The sequence below is a fragment of the Notolepis coatsorum genome, assembly GCF_963971535.1.
Source record: "Notolepis coatsorum genome assembly, chromosome: 11".
In the NCBI taxonomy this organism is placed as follows: domain Eukaryota; kingdom Metazoa; phylum Chordata; class Actinopteri; order Aulopiformes; family Paralepididae; genus Notolepis; species Notolepis coatsorum.
The window spans coordinates 28465549-28487997 of NC_140175.1; the positions used below are offsets into that span (position 1 = coordinate 28465549).

The following is a 22449-nucleotide window of genomic DNA, read 5'->3' on the forward strand; positions in this document are numbered from 1 at the left end:
CAACAACAGTGTATTGGTGTGGGCACTGGGTGTGTAGAGTGTATGTTAGTGTGTGTGTGTGTGTGTGTGGTGTGTGTGTGTGTGTGTGTGTGTGTGTGTGGTGTGGTGTGTGTGTGTGTGTGGTGTGTAGGTGTGTGTGTTGAGCTGGGGAAGGGGGGGTGGGGCCCTCGCCTACAGTCGTGCACTACAGCGCATGAACAGAAGAAGTCCTCGGCGCTGCATGCTGCTGTTGCTGCTCGGCCTCAAAATAAAAAAAGCAGGCTTCTCGGACTTCAGATCAGAGCAGAAGTATTTGGCTGCAAGCAAAACCCCGAAGAAGGAGGCCTCGTCGAGAGAGTAATACAGTTAAAATAGACATTTTCCATGCGATCGGACCGCGATTGACCAGATTAGGTAATAATGCAACTTGGTATTTCTCTGTACAATAACAGTATGATGTGGTGGTGCTGGTGGTATGCACGTTTCTATCGCAATAGCCAAGTTGGCTATCTAGTAACAAGCTAAAATGCGTTAGCTTTGCATGCTTTCCCCCAACAATGCTATGTGTTGGTGTTTCCTTTGCATCACATTGGCAACCAAAATGAGTGGCCCATGTTATTAAACACAACGGAACTAACACTAACTTTGCATGCAGCCCTATAATAATAATAGGATTTCCGAATACAGGCTACTTTGTGAGAGAGAGAGGCTAACTGTTGCTACTGAATGTTAGCTGGTTAGCTCTGCAGATAGCATGTAGCTACATGATGCTAGTTGGCTAAACGGGTATAATCGCAAGCCCGCCATCTTCATCATGGAACACAACTAGCCGCACAAACACATCAGTTTGTTTTCATATCCACACACAATGGATCCCGCATTTATTACTACTTAGTATAACCAGCTGACTTGTTATATAAGCGTATCATCAGGTCACATAACCGCGACGTTAGGCAGCAATGTGTCTCGCTAGCTGCTAACTTTGTTTGCAATGTTTCAAGAAGTCCGCGCGTTAAAGTCCTCTATGGTTTATAACAGCGGCGTGTCTTCAGCAGGACGCCTCTTGTGTAAATACCTTCCTATATAGCCCGCGACTTTATACGGTCAATTATATACTTGGCAGACACAACGTTGGGTTCAGCCGCGTAACCTTATAACGGTAGTTAGGTAACATTGACGTTAATGTTAGCCAGGTTAGGGCGAGCATTGTGTTGGTTACGTGATCTGTTTACGCGGGAGCCGTTTGCTTGTTGTGTTTACATGCTATACCAGCTCGCTAGCACTGGTTAGCTGATGCTTTCTGTGGCTAATGTTCGCGTTAATCCACAACGCACACCCTTGTAAACTTCTATCCTCAGGCCACCAGAATGCTAAATGACAATAACACTATACATAGTACTAACTCACAGCACTCCACACGCTCACTTTAAACAAACTACTCACTGCAGCTGCACCCACTTTACCACTTTAGACACTAACACACTTTATATTTATTGGTAACGAATTTGCACTACAACCCATACCTCATTACACCTTACTGTACATTGTACCTCATCCCATTTCTGTATTGTACTGTATAGTATATTGTATTGTAACTCAGTTACTTTTCTACTCTGCATTGTACATTGTATATGGAACACTTTTGTCTACATACTTGACTTCTATTTTATACTTACTATACTTATTTTATACTTATCTATTTTTATCTAGCACAATCTCTCGATCAAAACAAAGAAGAATTTTATATAAAAGTATTCTGTACTTCTGTATGACGACTAATAAAGAAACTTGAAACACACACCCTTAAACGTTGCTGTATCTAGCCACTGCTGCCTTCCATGCGAGTCCGCTCAATTCCATGTCTATCGTTACTGATGGCAACATATGTGACTGCTTTGTGTCAAGGCTGCTTGTAAAACTCAACTTAAAAGGGCTCTGTCAAAGAGGATTAATCGTCACGTACATACACAACAAGACATAATAGTGAAATGAAGGTGGCCATGCCCGCCTTCGATTGTGCAAAAATACAATGTAATAATAGAATAAAATAGAATAGATCATAAAATAGACATGATAAGCTTACGAATTAAAAAGTAATGGGTCCTATGTATGTACACTACTATACAATATACAGTTATACTATGTATACTAAACTATCCTAGCTATACTATACAGAACATACAGTTATGTTATTTTTTCCCTTTAAAGTGACTTTTCTTTTGTTTAAAGTGACCTGTAGAGTGTGTGTGTGTGGGAGAGAGTGCAGGATGTGTGTGTGTGTGTGTTCATGATTGTGTGCCCGTGTGGAGGGATCAGTGTTCTGATGGCCTGGGGGAAGAAGCTGAGTCTGAGTCTCTCTGTTCTTGCTGCATGTATGTAGAGCTGCCGCGATTACCGCATTACCGCGGTATCGCTGTTACATCACGGCCACCGCAGAGTAGGCTGAATACAGCGTCACAGCTGTTTTTTATAATAATAATAATAAATTACCCTCCTCTCGTTGGGCTTGCGGCTCTGCAGATATACCCTACTCGTCTATCGAGGTTCCAAGCGACCCTATTGGGTACCAGAAAAGTCACGTGAAACATTGCAGACCACTGATTGGTCAGAAGAGAGACGCGTCACGCGTATTAGGTTTTTACTTCCTGAATGTCAGCTCATCACAACACGGCTAATAACGTTAGCTTTAACTCTCCGCCGGAGTGGACTACCATCGCTCCTAAGGAGTACTAAACGAGACATAATGATTTTACTGTCTGCAACGAATGTTATAATAAAAGCCCTTCGTTCTATACACTTGTCTGATTGAAAACTTTATTAACAGACCGCAGAATGGGACAACTCGGCACGCTCTGAGCAAAGAAAGGAACTGAGATATGAATAGAGTATTGCTTGCCTTGCTATTGTCCGGTAAATACGCTGATGTTATTGAACGTATAACTATATAATGTTAATGCCACAAAACGAATGCCTTTATTATAAAGTAGTAACTTTATAGTAATAATAATAAGAAAGGGTCGGGGGGGGTTAGGGGTAACCACCCCTGCCCACGACACCGAGTGAACTGCGCACGACCAGAGGGGAAACTTCGAATCCGTGTTTCACTTTCAATAACTAATGCGTGCTTGCCGAATCCCAAACAATATTCATGCTGCAAAGTCATCCTCTAAAGATAGACATTTAGACTAGAGGCAGGCTATATGCTATAAAGAGTAGACTACTACTAAAAAAAAAATGCATTCAAACTTTTTTTTTTTTTTTTGTGTGCGTGCGGTAATAACCGCGGCGGTAGGAAATATTTTGCAAATCTGTGCGGTAAGGAAAACATCAATACCGCGGCAGCTCTACATGTATGCATAGGCGCTTGCCTGAACAGGCTATTTTGTTTTTTAAGATTTGTTTGGCATTTTATTGCTTTATTGGACAGACCCGGCAGAGAGGAAGGATGGGAGTAGATATGGGGAGGAGACATTAGGCAAAGGTCGCGTTACGTGGTGCTCTCCTGAACAGGCTATTGTTGGGGTGGTGAGGGTCCTTCATTATTCAGCAGGCTCTGGATTTGCACCTCCTATTGTATAAGTCCTGCAGGGGCGAGGCAGTGTATTTGGGCTAATATTAGTACACTGTCCTCGCCCAAATGTGTTTATAAATGTATAAGTTATTCTAACCGTTTTTTGTTTTCTTATGAACAGGTCACAAAGTAGGGTTCTGAGATGGGATGCTGTCCCCCCAGGCCCTGTGAAGACCCGACAGACCAGAACTATAGAATCCACTGAAGACGACGGTATCCACAGACGAATCAGAGGTAGCGGCAACTCCTCGAACTCTTGTCCCCTCTCATCGCCAGCATGTCGGCAGTGACGACACCAGCAGGCCCACCACCCCCCCAGCCCGTCAACCCTCCGCCACCGGAGGTGGCGAACCCTACCAAGCCTGGCCGGAAGACCAACCAGTTGCAGTACATGCAGAATGTCGTTGTCAAGACGCTGTGGCGCCACCAGTTTGCGTGGCCCTTCTATCAGCCCGTTGACGCCATCAAACTTGGACTCCCGGTAAGTGAGACGGGAGATATCGCGGAAGAGTTGTTCTTATCTGGCATGCATCATCCGTCCATCTCAGAAATGTGTGCTTTATCTTTTAACTTCCTGTCGTGTCTGCATTCCAGAGTTGGAATTGGACATTCCTCGGGTGAATCATATAAGTCAAGTCAAGAGTTTTATTTGTCACAGCATACAAGTATACAATGAAATGCGGGTGGTCTTGCCCGCAACGATGTGCAATACAGTAGTACAACATATAATCGAATCCAATAGACAACATTGTGCAATAAACGGGTAACATAAGGGCCCCCAATTTACAGGGTCATAGACACAAATTATTCCTCAGTCTTCATTACAGTTAATTTATGTAGTGCAAATACAACCTAAAGACATTTGCATGATTCCCACCATCACTTGTTTGTTTACTTGGGTGTCCAGTTCACTTCCCTCCACCACCATCACCACGTCTGGTTTGCATAGGCGGTAGAATAAAGTGCAAAGTGGTAGTTTTGTGACAATAGTATTGGCCTTTTTATTGAATATCAGCATATCAGTAATTTATTTAACATTTTATTTTTAGCAAGATGCATGTAGCCCATGATCTCAGATTATGAAGGGTGATGCACACAGGTTTCTCCCATGATGGCTGGTGGTTGTGAGATTTTCAGTGGCAGCTTTTCATACAAGACCTCCCAACTGTTTTAACCCAAAAATGATCCTGGTATGTGAATACCATCGCACACGCACAGTCGCACACCATCGCCCGTAGTGGTCCTTCGAAGATGGCGGCTTGCCCCAGAAATGTTTATGTGACATGACGCCCGCTTCCCAGGTCCAATTACAAGGCTGTTGAGTGAAGTGTACTTTATTTATACAGTGCCTTAAACACAAAATAAGTTTGTTCTAAAGTGCTTTACAGAATTGTAGAAAGTGAAGCAATAAAAAGGCATTATTTACAAACGCACATTGAAAAGCTAATCACTAAACAATTATTATTTGGGGAAGGGTTCCACCGGCTACAGCCAAAGATTGGGCACTTTTTACATTTGAACTTGGATCTTGGGAAGGCCAAGATTGTTTTGGCTACAATATAATCTATGTAATAATAGATTACCCAACTGCCTATGTCATGAAGGCAATTGAAACAAATCATGTTTGTGAATCCAAAACATCTTGGTACAGAAAAGTCTATTGGAAAATTAATTATTATATAATATATATAATTTAATTATTATAACATAACTATTGCCCCTTCCTCTGAGATCTGGGGTTATTAAACTTTGGCATATAGCCTAGATCTCTTTCCTTTGTGATTGGAATTTTGAAGCCTGTGACCTTTGACCTAGCATTTTGTCTACCAATATGGCGCAGTGCCACAGCTCATTGGCCACAGCTGTAATCTAATAATATTACCTGTTATTTGATTACGATTACCTGTTGTTTCCCTACCAATATATCTGCAATGGAACACTATGAATTACTAAAAGACACCAAGTAACATCAAATTATAAAATCAATCATTCAAATGCTAAAATAGAACAACCTTTTGAACTGAAACACAAACGGCATTCAAATGTATCACTATCGGAGAACATTATCTTTTGGGTGCAGTTCAATATCAAGCTCAAAGTGACAGTCACTTAGGTGAGCCAACAGGAATTGTAATCTTCCTTGAGTCACCTATGTCAACTAGCCTACTGCGAATATACTCTGCAACAGGGCTCTACAGTGCGACCATATTGCTCGCATATGCCCCTAAAAATGTGTGTGCGAACCTGAAAAATCAATTACTCGCACGGTGTGCGAGTGCAGATTACAGCCCCAGTCGTTCTTTTTATTTCTCCGCTGAGAATCGTTAAACTACAAGTCTCACATTGCACTCAAGCCAACGGTCCAATCGCAGTAGAGCGACGTGACTGCTTTCATGGGAAATAAAGCAAATGACCAATCGGAAGCTCTCATTTGGCTCGTTTACTTCCTGAAAGTCTGCCATTGCGATCAGGGCAGTTTTCCGAGACACTAACTTATTATAGTCTTACCAATAGCAATATATTTTAGAACGCCTAGATTTAGCGATAGCAATAGTAATATAACGTTAATGCAACAAAACGAATGCCTGGCTTTGTTAATCATAACGTTGATGCAGTAGCGTATGTCGTTGTGTTGACTGTAAGTCTGTAACGGACATGATAACAACATCAACAGCAGAGGTGGGCAATAGGGTCCTGCTGCAGCGCCGGAGTGGGTCCAGCTGCAGGGCCGGAGTGCAAGCGGTGTGACGTAATTGGTAGACTCGACTGTCAATCAATGGTCTACCTGACACGCAAACTCATAAACGATGTTTCTGTACTGGAGGTGTACAGTATTTCAATAGGCAACCCTGAAAGGATTATTTTTCTAGAAGAGCAACACAGCCAAAACATATGCATTGTATGCATAAAAGGGGCAAAAGCTAAGGTTAAGTGACTGTTACTTTTGTAGCAGTAGTTTGATTTGATAGTTTATTTGATAGGGACAGCACATGTTAATGAACATAAAGTGCAAAATGTAAACATGCAGGGTTGTAGCAAGAGCTAATTTACACGCATGCACGCACAGTACAAATATACATTTATTTTTGAAAAAAAATAAACTGTTACTTGAAATATTTTCACTGTGCTCCTAAATATTTTTGGGTGCTCCTAAATTTTTTCATTTAGGAGCACATGTGCTCCTTGGGAAAAAGGTTAGCGTAGAGCCCTGCTCAACTAGATTTGTATCAAAAGTATTGGAAATCTTGTTGTGAATTTTAAAGTGATAATGTGCGATTGTGGCGCCCGTTGGCCGCAAGCGGTACTATCTGTGTTTTCAATTTGTTTCCCAAGCATGTTATTGCTGTCGCTTCTGTGTGCTTTCTTTCTTTTTATGCATACTTTATGCAGAGCTAATCCTTGATTTCTTGGTGGTTGGTGTGGCTGCAGATTTGTTTTCCAATTACCAAAAAAATCCTGTGTCCTGTGCGTGAACAAAACAACAGTACAGTACATCCACATGAGCCCCTTGAATTCGGCCGTGCTCAGCCTACTAGACCTCCATGAGAGGAACCCCTCCCGCCATCCACCCCCAGAGACAGGGCTCCCCCACATCCCAGGGCCGTCCCCACGCGGGGCCGAGCACTCAGCGACATGGGTACCTTGAATTTGATTGGCCCAGCAGAGGTTCGAGGGGTGGCACTCCACCCCCCCCACCGAGCCAAGCCCGCCACCTCCCATGTCACCAAGCATCCCACCCCACAACATCCAAGACCCGGGCCGAACCGCGGAAACAATGGTCCCCCTCCCCCGACATCCCCTCCCCTGAGTTAAGCCCATTGGAGCCCCCCATATCCCAGGCCGCTGCACTCCCAGCCGGGCCCCCAGCGACACGGGTCCCTTGAATCAATTGGGCCCCCCCCCCACGAGCCAAGCCCGCCATTTCCCATGCCACCGAGAGCCCCACCCCACGCCCACCGACCCCCCCCCCCCCCCCCCCCCCCCCAACTAGGGCTGCGCGATTAATCGATTTGAAATCGAAAAGACTCACCGCGTAGGCCAGATGCAAGCCGCATTTTACAATAAACCTCTGTGGGGCTGCTTAAAATCGATTTGTTTATAATCGCAAATGTAATCGCAATATCTGTCAGAAAAATCGCAATTAGATTATTTCCCAAAATTGTGCAGCCCTACCCCCAACACACAGGGCCCCGCCGGGCAAAGCCCAGCCGCTCTGATCCCCCTGAGAGAAACCCCTCCCTCCCGCCCTCCTCCCCGAGAAACGGAACACCCCCATATCCTGGTCCACCATGCGCGGAGCCGAGCACCCAGAGCCCCCGTCAGGCCCACGAGAAGCCCCGCAGAAGGCCAAAGCACCACGCCTCAATGGCCCCACGACCCCAAGCCCGGTGCCCCCCCGGTGACCAGACCCCCCAGGAAACCCCACACCAATCCCACAACACGCAAGGCCCCCCCTCCCCTGGGTCGAACCGCCGGAACGATGGTTAAATATGTATTTATTGAATGCTATAAACGGGTTCAACAAGCGCCAAATGCCTGTAAAATTTATATTTTGGCGAAATCAACGAGTTACTGTAAATTTGAACTATTTGAATATGTCGTGATGAATTACAGGAGTCTGTTGGTATTTTTGATTCTCATCGTGCTTCCCTCCGGCATTTCCTATTCAGAATATAAATCCAAGGAACTAGGGTTAAATAAAATAATGTGTAGGTATTAGGTAATATTGCTGGGGAGAAATGGTTTTTTAGCTCCACCAATATTTGGGCAAAAGACACGGTTTAAAAGGGTAATCGTCAGTGCAATTTATACGAGGAGTTGACTAGATACATTAGGACAATGGACTGCCTGTAGTCCAAATGGTCAGTCCAAATGTGACCATTCTTATTTTGCATCTAGGGTGGGTATTTATCTGTTTATTTAAAGCCATGATGTATAAACAATGAAACTGAGAACTACCATAATGATACAGCCCGGGTCTAAATGACTTCCAGCATTCTACCATGATATGTCTAGCCTACACAAGGCCAGCCCAACTACAGTAGTCTAACAAGTAGCCATACAGGAGCCCTTGGCAGATGATCGATCAAAAAGTTACATTTCAGACTCTGGCTATTGTAATGGTTAATGTCATTAAGGAGGACCAATATGTTTTTTTCACTGTAATAAACACATTTGGAAAAATATTCTTTTAAGTCGACCAGTTATTGTCATTTTGCTTTACTGATAATCTTTAACTGACGATATGCATATTTACTCATGAGTACCTATGCCTATTTGTGTTTTATGCTTATTTCTATTGCAAAATTGGCCTTAAATGGAATTAAACTGGTCTTAAATTTTACTAGCTGATATTTAACTACCTGCTATCCGTAGACACCCTGTCCTGTATTTCAGAGCAAGTCTCATTCATGGTAGTTATGTCATTGCATTCGTCACTTAAACTCGTCTGCCCACCTACTTCACTCCAGAATCCTGATGAGTTTGCATCCTCGTGAAGGACTGGTCATGATTGGTTTTGTACACCCTCCAGATAAATTAATCATGTAGAGGACATGCCACTAACACATTGGATCTCTTTTGTTTTTAAGGATTACCACAAGATTATCAAGGTTCCCATGGACATGGGAACGATCAAGAAACGACTAGAGAACAACTACTATTGGAGTGCCAGTGAATGCATGCAAGACTTCAATACAATGTTCACCAACTGTTACATTTATAACAAGGTAAGGTGAAATAGTCCACGAAAGCTCGTTCTCAATTATTGTCTGATTGTTTGCTTGTTCCAAATATCATTGGTTATCTGTGATGGTGACTTTGTACATTTCCTCCTGAACTCTAGCCAACGGATGACATTGTGCTGATGGCGCAACCCTTGGAAAAGATCTTCTTGCAAAAAGTTGCCTCGATGCCCCAAGAGGAAGTGGAGCTTTTACCCCCTGCACCTAAGCCCAAGGTCAAGAAAAGCGATCTGCCAGGCCTAGGTAATGAATTCTTCATAAAGGCATCCCAGAAGTTACTTACCTTAAATGTGATGTTTTAATATCTTTACCATAAACCCGAAACGGTTGATTATAGGGGGCCGTAACGATTCACCAAAGCCAAGTTTTTTTTTATTTGACATGCGATTTTTACAGGGACAAAATCGAGTTTGTTTTGAAATGCGGTCACGTTAGTAACTAGTGTTTACTCTGGGGGGGGAGAGGATATGGTACGCGTGCCTGGCAACAGATCAGTCTTCGATCAAAGTTGTTGATACACAAACGTTTTTTTTATGATAACCATGAGGAAGCCTAAACGTGTCCATGCTGTTGACTTTACGGAGGCTAGGAGGATCTCGAAGCAGTAAATTGAGTCTCTCAAAGGGTATCCTATAGCTTACTGATCTGTTGACACTTGGCACCTCGGTTTCTGGTTGTAATCTGAGCCAGTTGGAGCCTCGTACTCTTCTTATCAAACACTCATTGGCTTAGTTGGCCAAACAATAACGTGACCCATAAATTAGGGATGCTCGATATTGGCTTTTTTACCTATACCGATATTGTCCAACTCTTAATTTCTGATACCCATATCAACCGATACCGATATATGCAGGGTTCCCCCCCCCCCCCCCCCCCCAAAATGGAATAATTTCAGGTAATTAACATTACATATCTCTTGTTGTGGAATTAACACAACATTATGTATACTTTTGACAATAAATAAAATCAGAATTTGTTCTTACTTGCCTGGGTAAATAAAGGTTATAGAAATGTAAAAAAAATAAAAATTATTATTATAATTTTATTTTTTTGAAAACCGCTACCGATATTTTCCGATATCACATTTGAATGCCTATCGGCCGATAATATCGGTAGGCCGATAATATCGTACATCCCTACCATAAATCATTGATCTGTGTCTCTTAAGTTTCGATATTTGAAATAGAAATTGTTACCCCCCCCCCCCCCCCCTAGTCGATTTATATTGACATAGCTGTAGCGGCCTCTACAGAATGCATACTTTTAATGCCAACGTAGATTAGAACACAGTGTTTCTCTAATGTGTTGCACTGACCAAATTTTATTTGTGCTGCTTCCTTTCTGTACAAATCCACATCCCGGGTACAGTTGGTCAGGATGAGTCCGTGACCTCCGGCACCCCGCCCACGTCGCCCCAGTCCCAGACGGGCATCAACACTGTTACCGCCCACTCACCCACCACCCCTGTGGTGCTGCCCATCACCCCGCCATCTCTGCCGGCTGGCAAGGTGAGTCGCGCTACTTCTAATGCTGATTTCTTTTTCCCATTAACAGGGTATCTTCAGGGTATACAAAAGTTTTTGAAACGATTCATAATTCTCAATTTAAAGCCTTAAAAAGTCTTCATTAATTAATGTCACAGATATCCGCTTGTATGGAACGCCCATGGATTTAAATTGGTGCTGCCGCCAGTTTAGTGTCACTATGTTCTTTTTGGTATAAAATGTTGCTCTAACTGGTATTAAAAAGGACTTAAATTGAACTTGTTGAAACCCGCAGATACCCTGATTAATGAGTACAACTTCATCTTATTGTGTTATGTGTGTAACAACAGGGATTAAGAGGTAAGCATATACCACCACCCTTACATTGGTGTGCTAATAAACTGTCGGAGGAAAGAGATGTGTCTTATGATCTGATGGAACATCGTGGAACAAACTAAGTTTGTCAGAGGGAAGCAACAGTTGTGATTGGAGGATCAAGAAAAAGAGGGCAGGGTTTGACATAGGTCAATTGTTTTACTTTAATTGTTTTAATTGTTATTCGAGAAGAAGGGGATTAAGAGGAAAGCGGACACCACGACCCCTACGACCTCTGCGATCACGGCCAGCTTGAGTGAGTCTCCGGAGGGCAAGCCAAGGCGGGAGAGCACGGGCCGAGCCATCAAGCCTCCCAAGAAGGACCTGGAGGACACCGAGCTGTTTGGCCAACACGTAACCAAGCGGGTTAAACTGAGCGAGCAGCTCAAGTACTGCGATACTATCCTGAAAGAGCTGCTCTCAAAGAAACATGCGGCCTACGCCTGGCCTTTCTACAAGCCTGTCGACGCCGAGGCTCTGGAGCTCCACGACTACCACGATATCATCAAGTATCCCATGGATACTAGTAGTGTCAAAGTACGTGTCACTCTGTGTATTTTTCACTGTCCTTCTTTTATCACTCGCCGTGTTATTGATGTAGTCAATTTCAATGAATTCGATTTGATTTAACAGACTATAAATCGTTAGCTCCTATTTAAAATCCTACAGATTTTTTGTAGAGCAGAAAGACTATGTATAACCATTTAGAAGCTTTGGAGCTAAGCTAGACATTTACGTGCCTTACAAAATTGCGGTGAACCGAGAATTTACTTTTAAATCAAATTCGTGACTCCCAAAAATTTCAATTGTGAGATTCTACCGTCCTGCAGTTTGATAACAGCAATTTCTTAATTCCCAGAGAAAGATAGATGGACGAGAGTACCAAGATGCACAGGCCTTCGCCGCAGATGTCCGATTAATGTTCTCCAATTGCTACAAGTATAACCCTCCAGATCATGAGGTCGTTGCTATGGCCCGGAAACTTCAGGTGTGTTTTGCATTTTCAAATTGCCAGGTAAACTGCAGTATAACCGTGAGTAGCGGTGTCAACGTTTATTATCTGTCCCGTTAAAGGTATTTCTGGTACAAAGGTAGAGAATATATTATGTTATTTAATATTTTATACCAATCTTGGTACCAACACTACCGTTGGCGGGACAGGTGATAAACCTTGGAAGTCATTTAGTAACTTTTAGATTTTTAGTTTCTAATGTATTGTCATTATACAGCACAAGTACAGTACAACGAAAAGAAGTTTGGCATCTAACCAGAGTGCAAATGTAACAGTAAAGTGCAATATACACACTGTACAGGTGATTTTAAACTGGGTATACAATATATAAATGAGTACAACTGAGTGTCGTGCTAATCAGATGCATGTACAGAGTTGTAGTATAATATGTACAGTGATACAGGTGTAAAGACAGTATGGTAGTAGTCTACTACTAGTAGTCTAGTACTACACTGGCCAGCAGCGCAACTAGTAAGAGTAAGATATGTACAGATATCCGTTTTACTGTAACAACGTTTTAGTTATTTTCCGGCCTCTTTTCCATTTTGACCACTTGAACCTCCTGTGTTTCATCAGGACGTGTTTGAGGTGAAGTTTGCGCAGATGCCAGACGAGCCCGCGGAGCCCCCGGCGGGGGGCGTGGTCAGTAATAGCAGCGGCGGCGGCCACTCCTCCAGCTCGGACACCTCCGACTCGGAGGGCGAGCGCGCCAGCCGCCTCGCCGAGCTGCAGGAGCAGGTGGGTGCGGACCAGGTGAGTTTCGCTTCCCACACCCGGTGACCATTTGTCGCATGTCTTCCCTACTTCTCCTCCCGTTCTCCCTCTCTCCTCTGTCGGTCCTGCGTGGCCAGAAAAAGCTGTAAAAGAAATGCTAAAATAAATCTTTAAAAAAACATATATATATCGTAATTTATTTTTTTGAAACGGCCGCCCAATCAAAACCAGTCTCCGAGCCAGAGTGGGGGTGGGGCGGAGCCTTGCGTTGTTGTCGTCATCAAGCCCCTCCCTCCCCTCTGCCATGCAAACCACTGCTTTCCTGGCTCTTTGTCGTCTCCCTCATTCAGACGACTAAAATTAACCCTCTACCGCTTCCAAGTTGTGCATTCCCAATGCACACACCGGCTTCGATGGCTTGCATGCATGGCCCTTTAAGAAAAAAATATATCAATTTGAAACGGTACTTCTTTGTCATTTTTGATAATAGTATTACGATCTTCTCATGAAATGGTGTTTTTTTTAAGTGGTTTCTATTTGTGTCCTTTATTTCCTAGCACCCAAATGGTAATGAACAGAGGGGGAAAAACGGGTGCACCAAGAATTATCAGGTGACTTGCTCTTTACTTGCCAGTCCCCCCCCCCCCCACCTCGCTCCTCCCTCCCCTCAAGTTCTTCATTCACATACTTTTATTTCAGGATAAAAAAGCCAATTCTTATGATTATGTATGTAGCGGTAGAGGGTTAATAGTGGGAGTAGATGTGCAATAGATGTGTTGCTTGTTAACGGCATGGGAGTCTGTCTGCACACGCATGACTGAACAATCCTGTTTTTTCTTTTTTCTTTTTTGCTCGTTTGTTTGTTTGTGTGTTTGTTTGTTTGTGGTGCTCCACTGAAATTTCCCAACACAGTATTATCATTATACTGATGACACAGTGTAGTAATATTAGGTTTTATGATACAAAACTAGAATTGTGGTTGGGTAATGCTAATTATTGCAATACACTATTCCCTAAAAGCTCAACTATGATCCCAAAGGGCAAAAGAAATACAAGATACTAGATGCAATTCAGCGTCTCTCATACTGTTTTTGTTTTCAAGAGCATCATTCGATGCAACATCAATTTGATTTTTGATGATATTGTCCTTCACATTATATGTATTTTCTCAACCTAAACATGTGGAGGATTCCCAGGGTGAACTAGCTATTTCAGCCTCCTGAACGTCTCTCAAAATGAAATCTTATGGTCCGTTCATCCAAGTCTTGCTTTTTATTTCAAGAAATGATAACTTGTATTTCTAATTCACTCGTAACATGCATTAAAGTTAAAGAAACGTGTATCTCATTTGCGTTACATGCTTCTGTTTTGCCTGTTGTTGTACTTTCTTATTATGTTATATCTAATTGGTGTACATAAATTAGATTAGGAAAAGGGATTCTGTATCAAGATAATTTACCTATGTCCAGGGTATCTGCGGGGTATTAAATTCATAATTCTCAATTTAAGGCCTTAAAAGGTATTACAAATTCTTAAATAAAATGCACATGTGTCAAATGTTTTGGGGGCAGCCCAGCTGTCAGGAAATTAAATAATATTAAATTCAATATATCAAGTGTTTTTGCATTCAAGTCATCATTGCAACCGGGAACTTGTATGGAACGTGCAATCATTTAAATTACAAGTGCCAGTTCAGTGCCATTGTGTATTTTCTTATTATTTGAATTTTTTTGCTAGTATGGTTGTGACATTTTAATTAAATTTAGCTCTGTAAGTGGTATTAAAAAAGACTTCGATTTAGCTTGTTGAAACCTGCAGATGTCAAGCCCTGCCCTCTTTTCTTGATCCTCCAATCACAACTGTTGCTTTTGATATTGGTCAGTTGTAAGTGGAGAAAGTGGGCCTTTTTTTCCGTGGGAAATCCGCCGGCTGTTTGCCCCTCAGCCGTGATCCTATGTTAAGATATACGTCTGTGTGGTACAACGCTAATCCGTCTTCATTGGCTGTCTACCCAGCTAAAAGCCGTCCACGAACAGCTTGCTGCACTCTCCCAGGCTCCGGTGAGTAAACCAAAGAAGAAGAAAGAAAAGAGAGAAAAAGAGAAGAAGAAGGACGGCAAGCACAGTAAAAACAAGACGGAGGAGGAGAAGAAGGCGAAGGCGGGGAAGCATGGCCAGCAGAAGAAGGGTTCCTCCAGGAAGGCCAACAGCACCAGCTCCAGGTAAGACTATTGGTCAGGAACATCCTGGAAAAGTTATGCAATTCTTTTTTTTTACTGGAAATGTTTTGGGCAATTCACATTTACATTTAGCTGACGCTTTTATCCAAAGCGACTTACAAGTTCTGTACAACAAGTCAGCAGGAAGGGTACAACTCTGGCAGCTAAGTGTAAGTAACATTGTTTGTCAAACCGTGTCCAGAGTGAACAAGTATTTCTCTGTCTAGCTGCGTAGGGTTTTGTGTTGTTTTGCCACTTGGCATAAACGGAAGTAAAGACAGATTATTTTCCGTTTTCATGTGTTGTCACTTTTTCAGGATGTACATAATCAGCGATGACCAGTGTAACTTTTAGTTATACAGACCACGTATCAATATTGGTAAATATCTGTTATCTGCCCAAAATATTTCATATTCATACATCCCTAGTAATCCGTGTTTTTTGTAACTCAAATAAAGCCACAGTAAAGCTTTCATAACAATTTTACAATGGCATAGCAGTCAAAGAAAGGTTGTTCATTCATTGCACAGTAGAGATGGTCATGGAATTTTGTATGAAGTTATGAAAAAGGCTATTCTATTTAATGGCAAAATAAGTGACAACCCTGAAAAACAGCCATTCACATTATTGAATGATAATATAGCTGCTGTACCTTAAAATAGACGCTGTTAACTCGATAAATCCTACAGATTAGCCAAGCCGGAAACTCAGTAAAACGGTATACAAACTTTGGCAGTCTGTCAATCAAATTGTCCCCAAGAATCAAAATTAATCAAATTGTGATTCCCACCATTACTTAAAATGGCTACCATAGGAATATGTCATAAAATGTCATGGAAATCTGTGTTCATTTGGTGTATTCTACCTTGCATATACTACTACCTACTATGCTAATTTGTCTATTCTACTATGCGCTCAAGAGTGTAGCAGTTAATTTTGTCACTGATGAACAATCTTACTTACACTTAGCTGCCAGACTTGTACCCTTTTTGCTGACTTGTAAAAGCGTCTGATAAAAGGACAAAATGTAATAAATGGTGCATGAAGTTGATGTGTTTCCATCATCATATTCCTACACAGAGCTGTCTCTATGCCTCTACTTCACAGCCTGCTAAAAGAGAAATAAAGTCGTGACATTCCTGACCAAAACAATTAGTTTGAAAGAAAACGTGACTATAACATTGAATATCACAAATAACCAGAAAAGAAGCTTGTCTGAACATTTGAGTTACCGTATATAGTTACCAGACAAGTAAACTATCTTTTCTGCCTAAAGAAACGATACCTTTATGGCTGCATTCGTCGTTGTTTCCATGGACACAGTAAATAAACAAGGCTGCATAGAGTCTGTGGAATTTTATTAGTTAACTTTTTTCAACAAATCTTTGTTTTTGACCAAAAAAATCTGTGGGGGACAATAATATATTTTAAATGCAAATGTGTATAAGTAGCAGCAGTTAGTTTACTTCCTCTTTGGGCAGATATGTTTGACAGTGGAAACATCATCCAACTCCAGAATGTACCACCATTTGACCCAACATTCCCGTGACAGTGGTGTGGTAACATTCCAACAGACAAGTCTCACTGTCTACATGTAAAACGGTCCTAATTTCCATGACTACATCATCAAAATTCTATGGAAGCCATCTTAGGTGCAATGGCCCATATTCACACGGTGGCCATTTTGCTCTTATGCCGTGCTCCGCGTGGGAACCGGGTGGAAAAGGAATCCCAACCTGAGCATGGCATAAGACCTCAGGGAGTTCACGATCTACTTGTCCTTTTTTGTATGTGACCAGTTGAATTAAAAACACAGATTTCGGTGGTCTACCCTAGTTGACTAGTTAGTTAATTAGTCTAGCTTTCTAGCCAAGTAGGGCCCTTTTGATATACTTGGTAGTTTCTAGCAAAACATTTTAGCGATTTGAATGGAGAAATACAATGGCACTTGAGCAAGATCTGACCACACCCCAACAATCCTGAGAAATGGTCTTGAGCAGCCAGATGTGCTGTTTTTGACCTGGGTTTTATAATAGTTATAATTATATATATATATATATATATATATATACATATATATATTTTTTTTATAAAGTTTCCGTGTTGTAATTGTGTAATTCATCGTCAAGGCAACCAAAGAAGGGATCCCGGGGCTACGACTCTGAGTCGGAGGAGTCTCTGCCCATGACGTATGACGAGAAGCGGCAGCTGAGCCTGGACATCAACAGGCTACCCGGGGAGAAGCTGGGCCGCGTGGTGCACATCATCCAGTCCCGGGAGCCGTCGCTGCGCGATTCCAACCCCGACGAGATCGAGATCGACTTCGAGACGCTCAAGCCCTCCACCCTGCGGGAGCTGGAGCGATACGTGAAGTCCTGTTTACAGAAGAAGCTGAGGAAACCGCAGCGTAAGTAGCCACGGAGCCACCCTGGTCTGCCCGTTACCTCCTTCGATATACGTTAGTTCAAATTGCAGCTTTTGAAAGGCCAATTCTCATGCTAAATTGTTAATTTGACAAGTTGCTTCCGTCTTGAATTCAAGTTCACTTTGTCCAAATGCCACGCAAAGAGATGAATCATGGCTTTGTGTTGTTCTCTTGTGTCCGTCCTTGTCTCCCCTCCAGAGAAGGGAGGTACGGGAGCCTCTCGCCTCAGCGGCAGCAGTAGTTCATCAGACTCTGGCAGCAGCAGCTCCAGTGGCTCCAGCTCAGACAGCAGTGACTCAGACTGAAAACAGGCACTCGCTTGACGGACTATATCTTTATTTTTTTACTTTTTTTGTTTTTTTTTCTCCCTCAAAGAGACGTATGCAGTCAATTGTTTTTTCCCTTCTAAAAACATTTTATAAGAGAAAAACAAAAGCGACAAAAAAACTAAACAAAAAAACAACAACATAAAAATGTGTTTAAAAATAAATGCCATGCCATGGTTTTTTTCTTCTTTTTTTCTAAGGAAATAACCTTTTTATGGCGGAAAAAGAAGTGCGGCAATGTTGATATAGATGCCTTTTTGTATATGTTTATTTTCATTGTTTCAAAGGGATGGAATCAAAAATCAACCAAATGAATATCACAACACATGTGTTTCAGTACACTATTGGATGAACGAGTGACTTCTCCACCCCTACCCCACCCTTAACTGATGTAGTGTGATGAAGACCTTACACAGACGGAGCTTCCCTGTACAAGTCATCAACGTTCTTACAGACTCAAGCCCTGCCCATCCATTTTGTGTGCGGGGGTGGGGGATCTACTCGCGTGATTTTATTTGTGTTTTTTTTTTTTAGTGTACATTTGCAGAGGTCGTATCACTGCTCGTCGTCATTGGCTTACTCCCCGAGGGAACGGAATATAATTGTCACGTTGTGTCCATGACATTTTTTTTGTCAGTCTCTCAACATTGTATAAATGCTAAACCTCCAATGCACCATGGCAGATCTGGGACAAAACAGTCACTTTGCTTCCGCATACAGAACAAAATAACGGTTTGAAGAAAATGGTCATTTTACTCGGATGCGATTGCTGTGCTTTTTCTTGTTTATTTTTTATTGAACTATCTCAAACCCCACGTCCTCTTTTCTTGATCCACCAATCGCAATTTGAGGATTCCTGAGGATCAAGAAAATAGGTCACGGTTTGAGATGGGTCGATTCCACCACAGTACGGTTACTTTGTCTTTACTTTTAGAACCTTGCAGTCTGTAAAGTTGTAGTTAATGTCTTGTTGGTAACGGCCGTAAGAGGATATTTAAAAGTATGTTTAACTTATAGATTGTTTGTTTTTAATTTACAAAGGCTTGGGATTAGAACAGACAAACCTGATTAAAGTCTACACAGCTAGGTACATTTCTCTGATGGTTTTTAGCTCAGTCTTCCAGACGTCACAACCACTAGGACTGATCCTAGAGGTCTGCCCTCTTCTCTTCTTAATCTACCATCCTCACTCACTCATGAATGTATGATGCCGTTGAATGATTTTTACCTAATTACTTTTACTCCACTGTTTTTTTCTCTCTCACATAATTGTGTACATCGCCTGACCCATAGGATGGCCAAAGTGGATCGCATCTGAAGTACAAGGAGATTTGTTGTAGAAACGCTCAGAAAACAGCTTCCCCCTTTAACGCCGAGAGACGCGTAGGGAGAAGTTAGCGGCATGTCTCCCGGTGCTGGACTACTTCCGCGAAAACGTCGATGCGGTCGTCCTCGCCGTGTCATAGTAGAGGACTGCGTGGCGATTCATGGTGTTGGAACCAGTTCTCTCATTTTCTCCCTGTCCTTTTATTTGCATGTGTACTCTACACTATACCTGTACCCGTCTGTCGGTGCTCTGTTCTGGGTAGACTGGTTTTCTCGTCCCCATTCGTTGCTGTTAATGATGTCATGATTCTACTAATCGAAAGACAGACAATAGTGAACAATGTGCGTCTTCCTCTAGCGCGTGGGATAATGGATATTTGAATGTATGCCTTTCACGAGCCCCTCCCTTCACCATTACGTTATGTTGCTGCCTCTCTGCAAGGTTTTAATGCACCACTCGAACTCTATTTTGTACTTGTATCATCTCAAAACGGCTAACTTTGTATAAGAAGATATTCCTCGTACCTTTTACTCCGTGGGGGAAAAAAACGCTTCAGTGATTTGGTGATTAAGGATGTTATTGAAAATAACTAACAAATTGTCGTCACTCGAGAAACAAATTGATACTTTATATTTATATCCATGTCCCTTTTTTTCTTATTGCCGTTTATGTTGGAAATTTAGGATATATATATTGTAATTATTTCGTAATGTCCCTAATGTAGGGTGACACTTAAGTCTAAGTCGCCCGAATTACTATGTATGCATTTCTCTTGCCTATACCAATGTCGTTCATTACAGGCTCTATCAGGTTTTTTCTAAGAATTATGTCTTTTTCGAGGTGAGACTGAAAAAGAAAGTATATATAAATATATAGATATATCCAAATCCAAGTTCATTTTTAGGCTCTGGTGAAAAATATTGATAGCTCCTTTTTATATTTGAAAAAGCAGATGTTTACTTTTTATTTTCAACATGCATGGAGGTTTATTGTAACTTTGTTATACTTTTTGAGCTGTTTTAAAAGTATCTTCCTGTAAATGTCAAGTCATCAAAACAAATCAAGCGTTCTGTGTAAGTAGTTTTAGGCTTGTTTATTGCAATATGGGGGGGTTGAGGGTGGATGAGGTAGAAGCTAACATTTCATGTAACCGCGAACCTGAAATCGGGTTTGCTTTCTTTTGTTTTTCATAAATAAATGAAAAAGGTATAGTTCAGATGCGTCTTTCTTGTGTATTTGAGGCTAGATCTGTTAGTCTTAATTCTTTCCCCTTCAGCAGTCGGTGTGCCAGCTTGTACCTACATCACAGGAGACACGCCGTCTGCACTGGACCGGTGCACTTTGGACTGTTCTGCCCACTGCCATTCAGAAAATGGCCTACACCCAAGTCTCATGTTGGAAAACTAGAAATAAAGTTGAGGCGTGTGTACGGAGCAAACTGGGCACCGGTGCTTCAACAGGGCACTTGCCTCGGCTTCACCAGCCAGCAGACCACTTGAGGCTTGGAGCAGCGCAGGTGGCAGACAACGTGCACACACAGCACCCATGTGGTGCCTGAGCACCTGCTCTTTCCCCTGGAGTGAAAAGGTGCCCGTTTTTGACTGGTTTGTATTTTGTTTTAATTGTATTTAATTTCTTTTTTTATATATATATTAAAATCCTATCAAACTGATAATTATAGATGCAAAACTGCATTTTAAGTTTTGAAAGATTGCTGTACCGACTATTATTTTTGTATTATTGATATATACCCTGTAATTGTGGCCGGGGTAATGACTTCTCTATTCAGTCTGTTATTGATCGCTTTAAGCAACTTGTGTGTTTTGTTGTCTCTACTTATGTCATGATTTTGGACATTGAGGGCTCGACACTGCAAGACAAGTTGCAAAGGAGGGAGAGGCTGATTAAGAGGTAACCGCCAGATGGGATAGCAAAAACACTTTACTGTGTCCTTTTAGGTGGAGCACCTGCCTCCCAAATGTCTGCGCATCCCTAGCTGGTGGTCCCAATTACCTCTGTACACACTCCCATACATGATTAATTAATTGTTGCTTTCGCAAACCTCTGTTGATTTGCATCAAGGTAGATCCAAGTTGTGACCGGTGAACAGCAGCACTTATCCAGTTTGCACATTGAATATTGTATATTGACTGACAATGGTACACCGCCGGACACTACTTTTGATACACAAACAATATTGACACATCTTGGCAGGAGCGTGGGATCGGTTAAAGTGCCGAAGTTGAAGGCGCTCAACATTGCAGTTCAGTGATTAGCCATGAGATGGCCACCACGCCTTATCTTCCACAGGGGACTCATTTTCCCACGGCACCAGTTTGGTCAGATTGCTGTGGTTTTACAGGACATTAATGCAATGTTCATTATCAACCCTTAAGGCGATACCTCTGGCCCTAGTGTGTACTGTAATGTAATCACTAAGATGAGTTAATTATGTAATTTAATTTACGATATGACTCCTAGTCCTAATCTAGTATCGGATAGGGCAGGACAGTTAATTAAATATTATGGCATTTACTTTTCATGCAGTGGTTAACTGCAACGGTATGAAATAAATCCCTATACCGTTTATCACTCTGCATCAGTTCAGGGAGCAAACAAACAAATAAATAAATAAAAAGGAAGCTCCGATTGCGTGTACACACCAGGGCTATTAATCATTTCCACACTGTTGCCCAGGCCGCAGTTTGCTGCTCTTGCACCCCGACTAGTGCTGCAGGCAGGGAGAGTCTCGCTCTTCTGTGACCCACCTCCCCGTCGTGGCGGCATATGCAACATGCCACCCCGGCGCCTCCCTGCGTCCCGCCCGCGGGCATGATGGATCAATGCCACAACCTCACTGACAACAAGTCACCCCTGCCTCGCATGGCCATCACTCACCGCATGCAGGCAGCAATCCATTATATGAAACATATGATACACACACATATAACAGATAACACATATTCAATAAATATTCAATAAAGCAGTTGTGCTGTTGTATGATCATCTGCACTGGTATAGGCAATAACAACTCAAGTTAACAAGACAATATTTTAGAATTATTTGTTGATCATTTGAGTATTTGTTGCATCATTGAAATATGCATAATGTTTCCTGCAGGGATCTTGACATTCAAACGGCATATACACATGCTTTAAGAACACCTGTTTGCTTGAGCAGTTCAGTTGAGCTGATGAGACTATTAATTAAAAAGCTGACAAAGAAAGAAAAAAAGTGAACAGCTCAACTCAAAGAGCGCTCAAGTGAAGCGGCA

The 22449-nt window shown here is 42.1% G+C and overlaps 1 protein-coding gene across 2 annotated transcripts; it reads left to right on the top strand.

The window, feature by feature from the left end:
- The first annotated feature begins 237 nt into the window (after nucleotides 1-237).
- On the top strand, nucleotides 238-20391 carry brd3a (bromodomain containing 3a). Of its 2 annotated transcripts, XM_084324028.1 has the most exons (12): nucleotides 238-393; nucleotides 3672-4031; nucleotides 9142-9279; nucleotides 9396-9537; nucleotides 10663-10802; nucleotides 11346-11690; nucleotides 12013-12141; nucleotides 12742-12918; nucleotides 13437-13490; nucleotides 14895-15100; nucleotides 17227-17504; nucleotides 17721-20391. In XM_084324028.1, exons 2-12 carry the CDS (start codon nucleotides 3828-3830, stop codon nucleotides 17825-17827), a joined length of 1920 nt encoding a protein of 639 aa, XP_084180154.1. In that variant the 5' UTR covers nucleotides 238-393; nucleotides 3672-3827; the 3' UTR covers nucleotides 17828-20391. The 2 variants fall into 2 exon arrangements, with proteins under 2 accessions (XP_084180154.1, XP_084180155.1); XM_084324029.1 differs by lacking the exon at nucleotides 13437-13490.
- Nucleotides 20392-22449: the final 2058 nt, after the last annotated feature.

What these genes read in the sequence shown, in the direction of transcription:
- brd3a (XM_084324028.1), top strand. Translation starts at nt 3,828, where the DNA reads ATGTCGGCAGTGACGACACCAGCAGGCCCACCACCCCCCCAGCCCGTC. An exon ending in CATCTCTGCCGGCTGGCAAG is followed by an intron (nt 10,803 to 11,345) that starts GTGAGTCGCGCT and finishes TTATTCGAGAAG; the next exon opens with AAGGGGATTAAGAGGAAAGC. An exon ending in AGCAGGTGGGTGCGGACCAG is followed by an intron (nt 12,919 to 13,436) that starts GTGAGTTTCGCT and finishes TTTATTTCCTAG; the next exon opens with CACCCAAATGGTAATGAACA.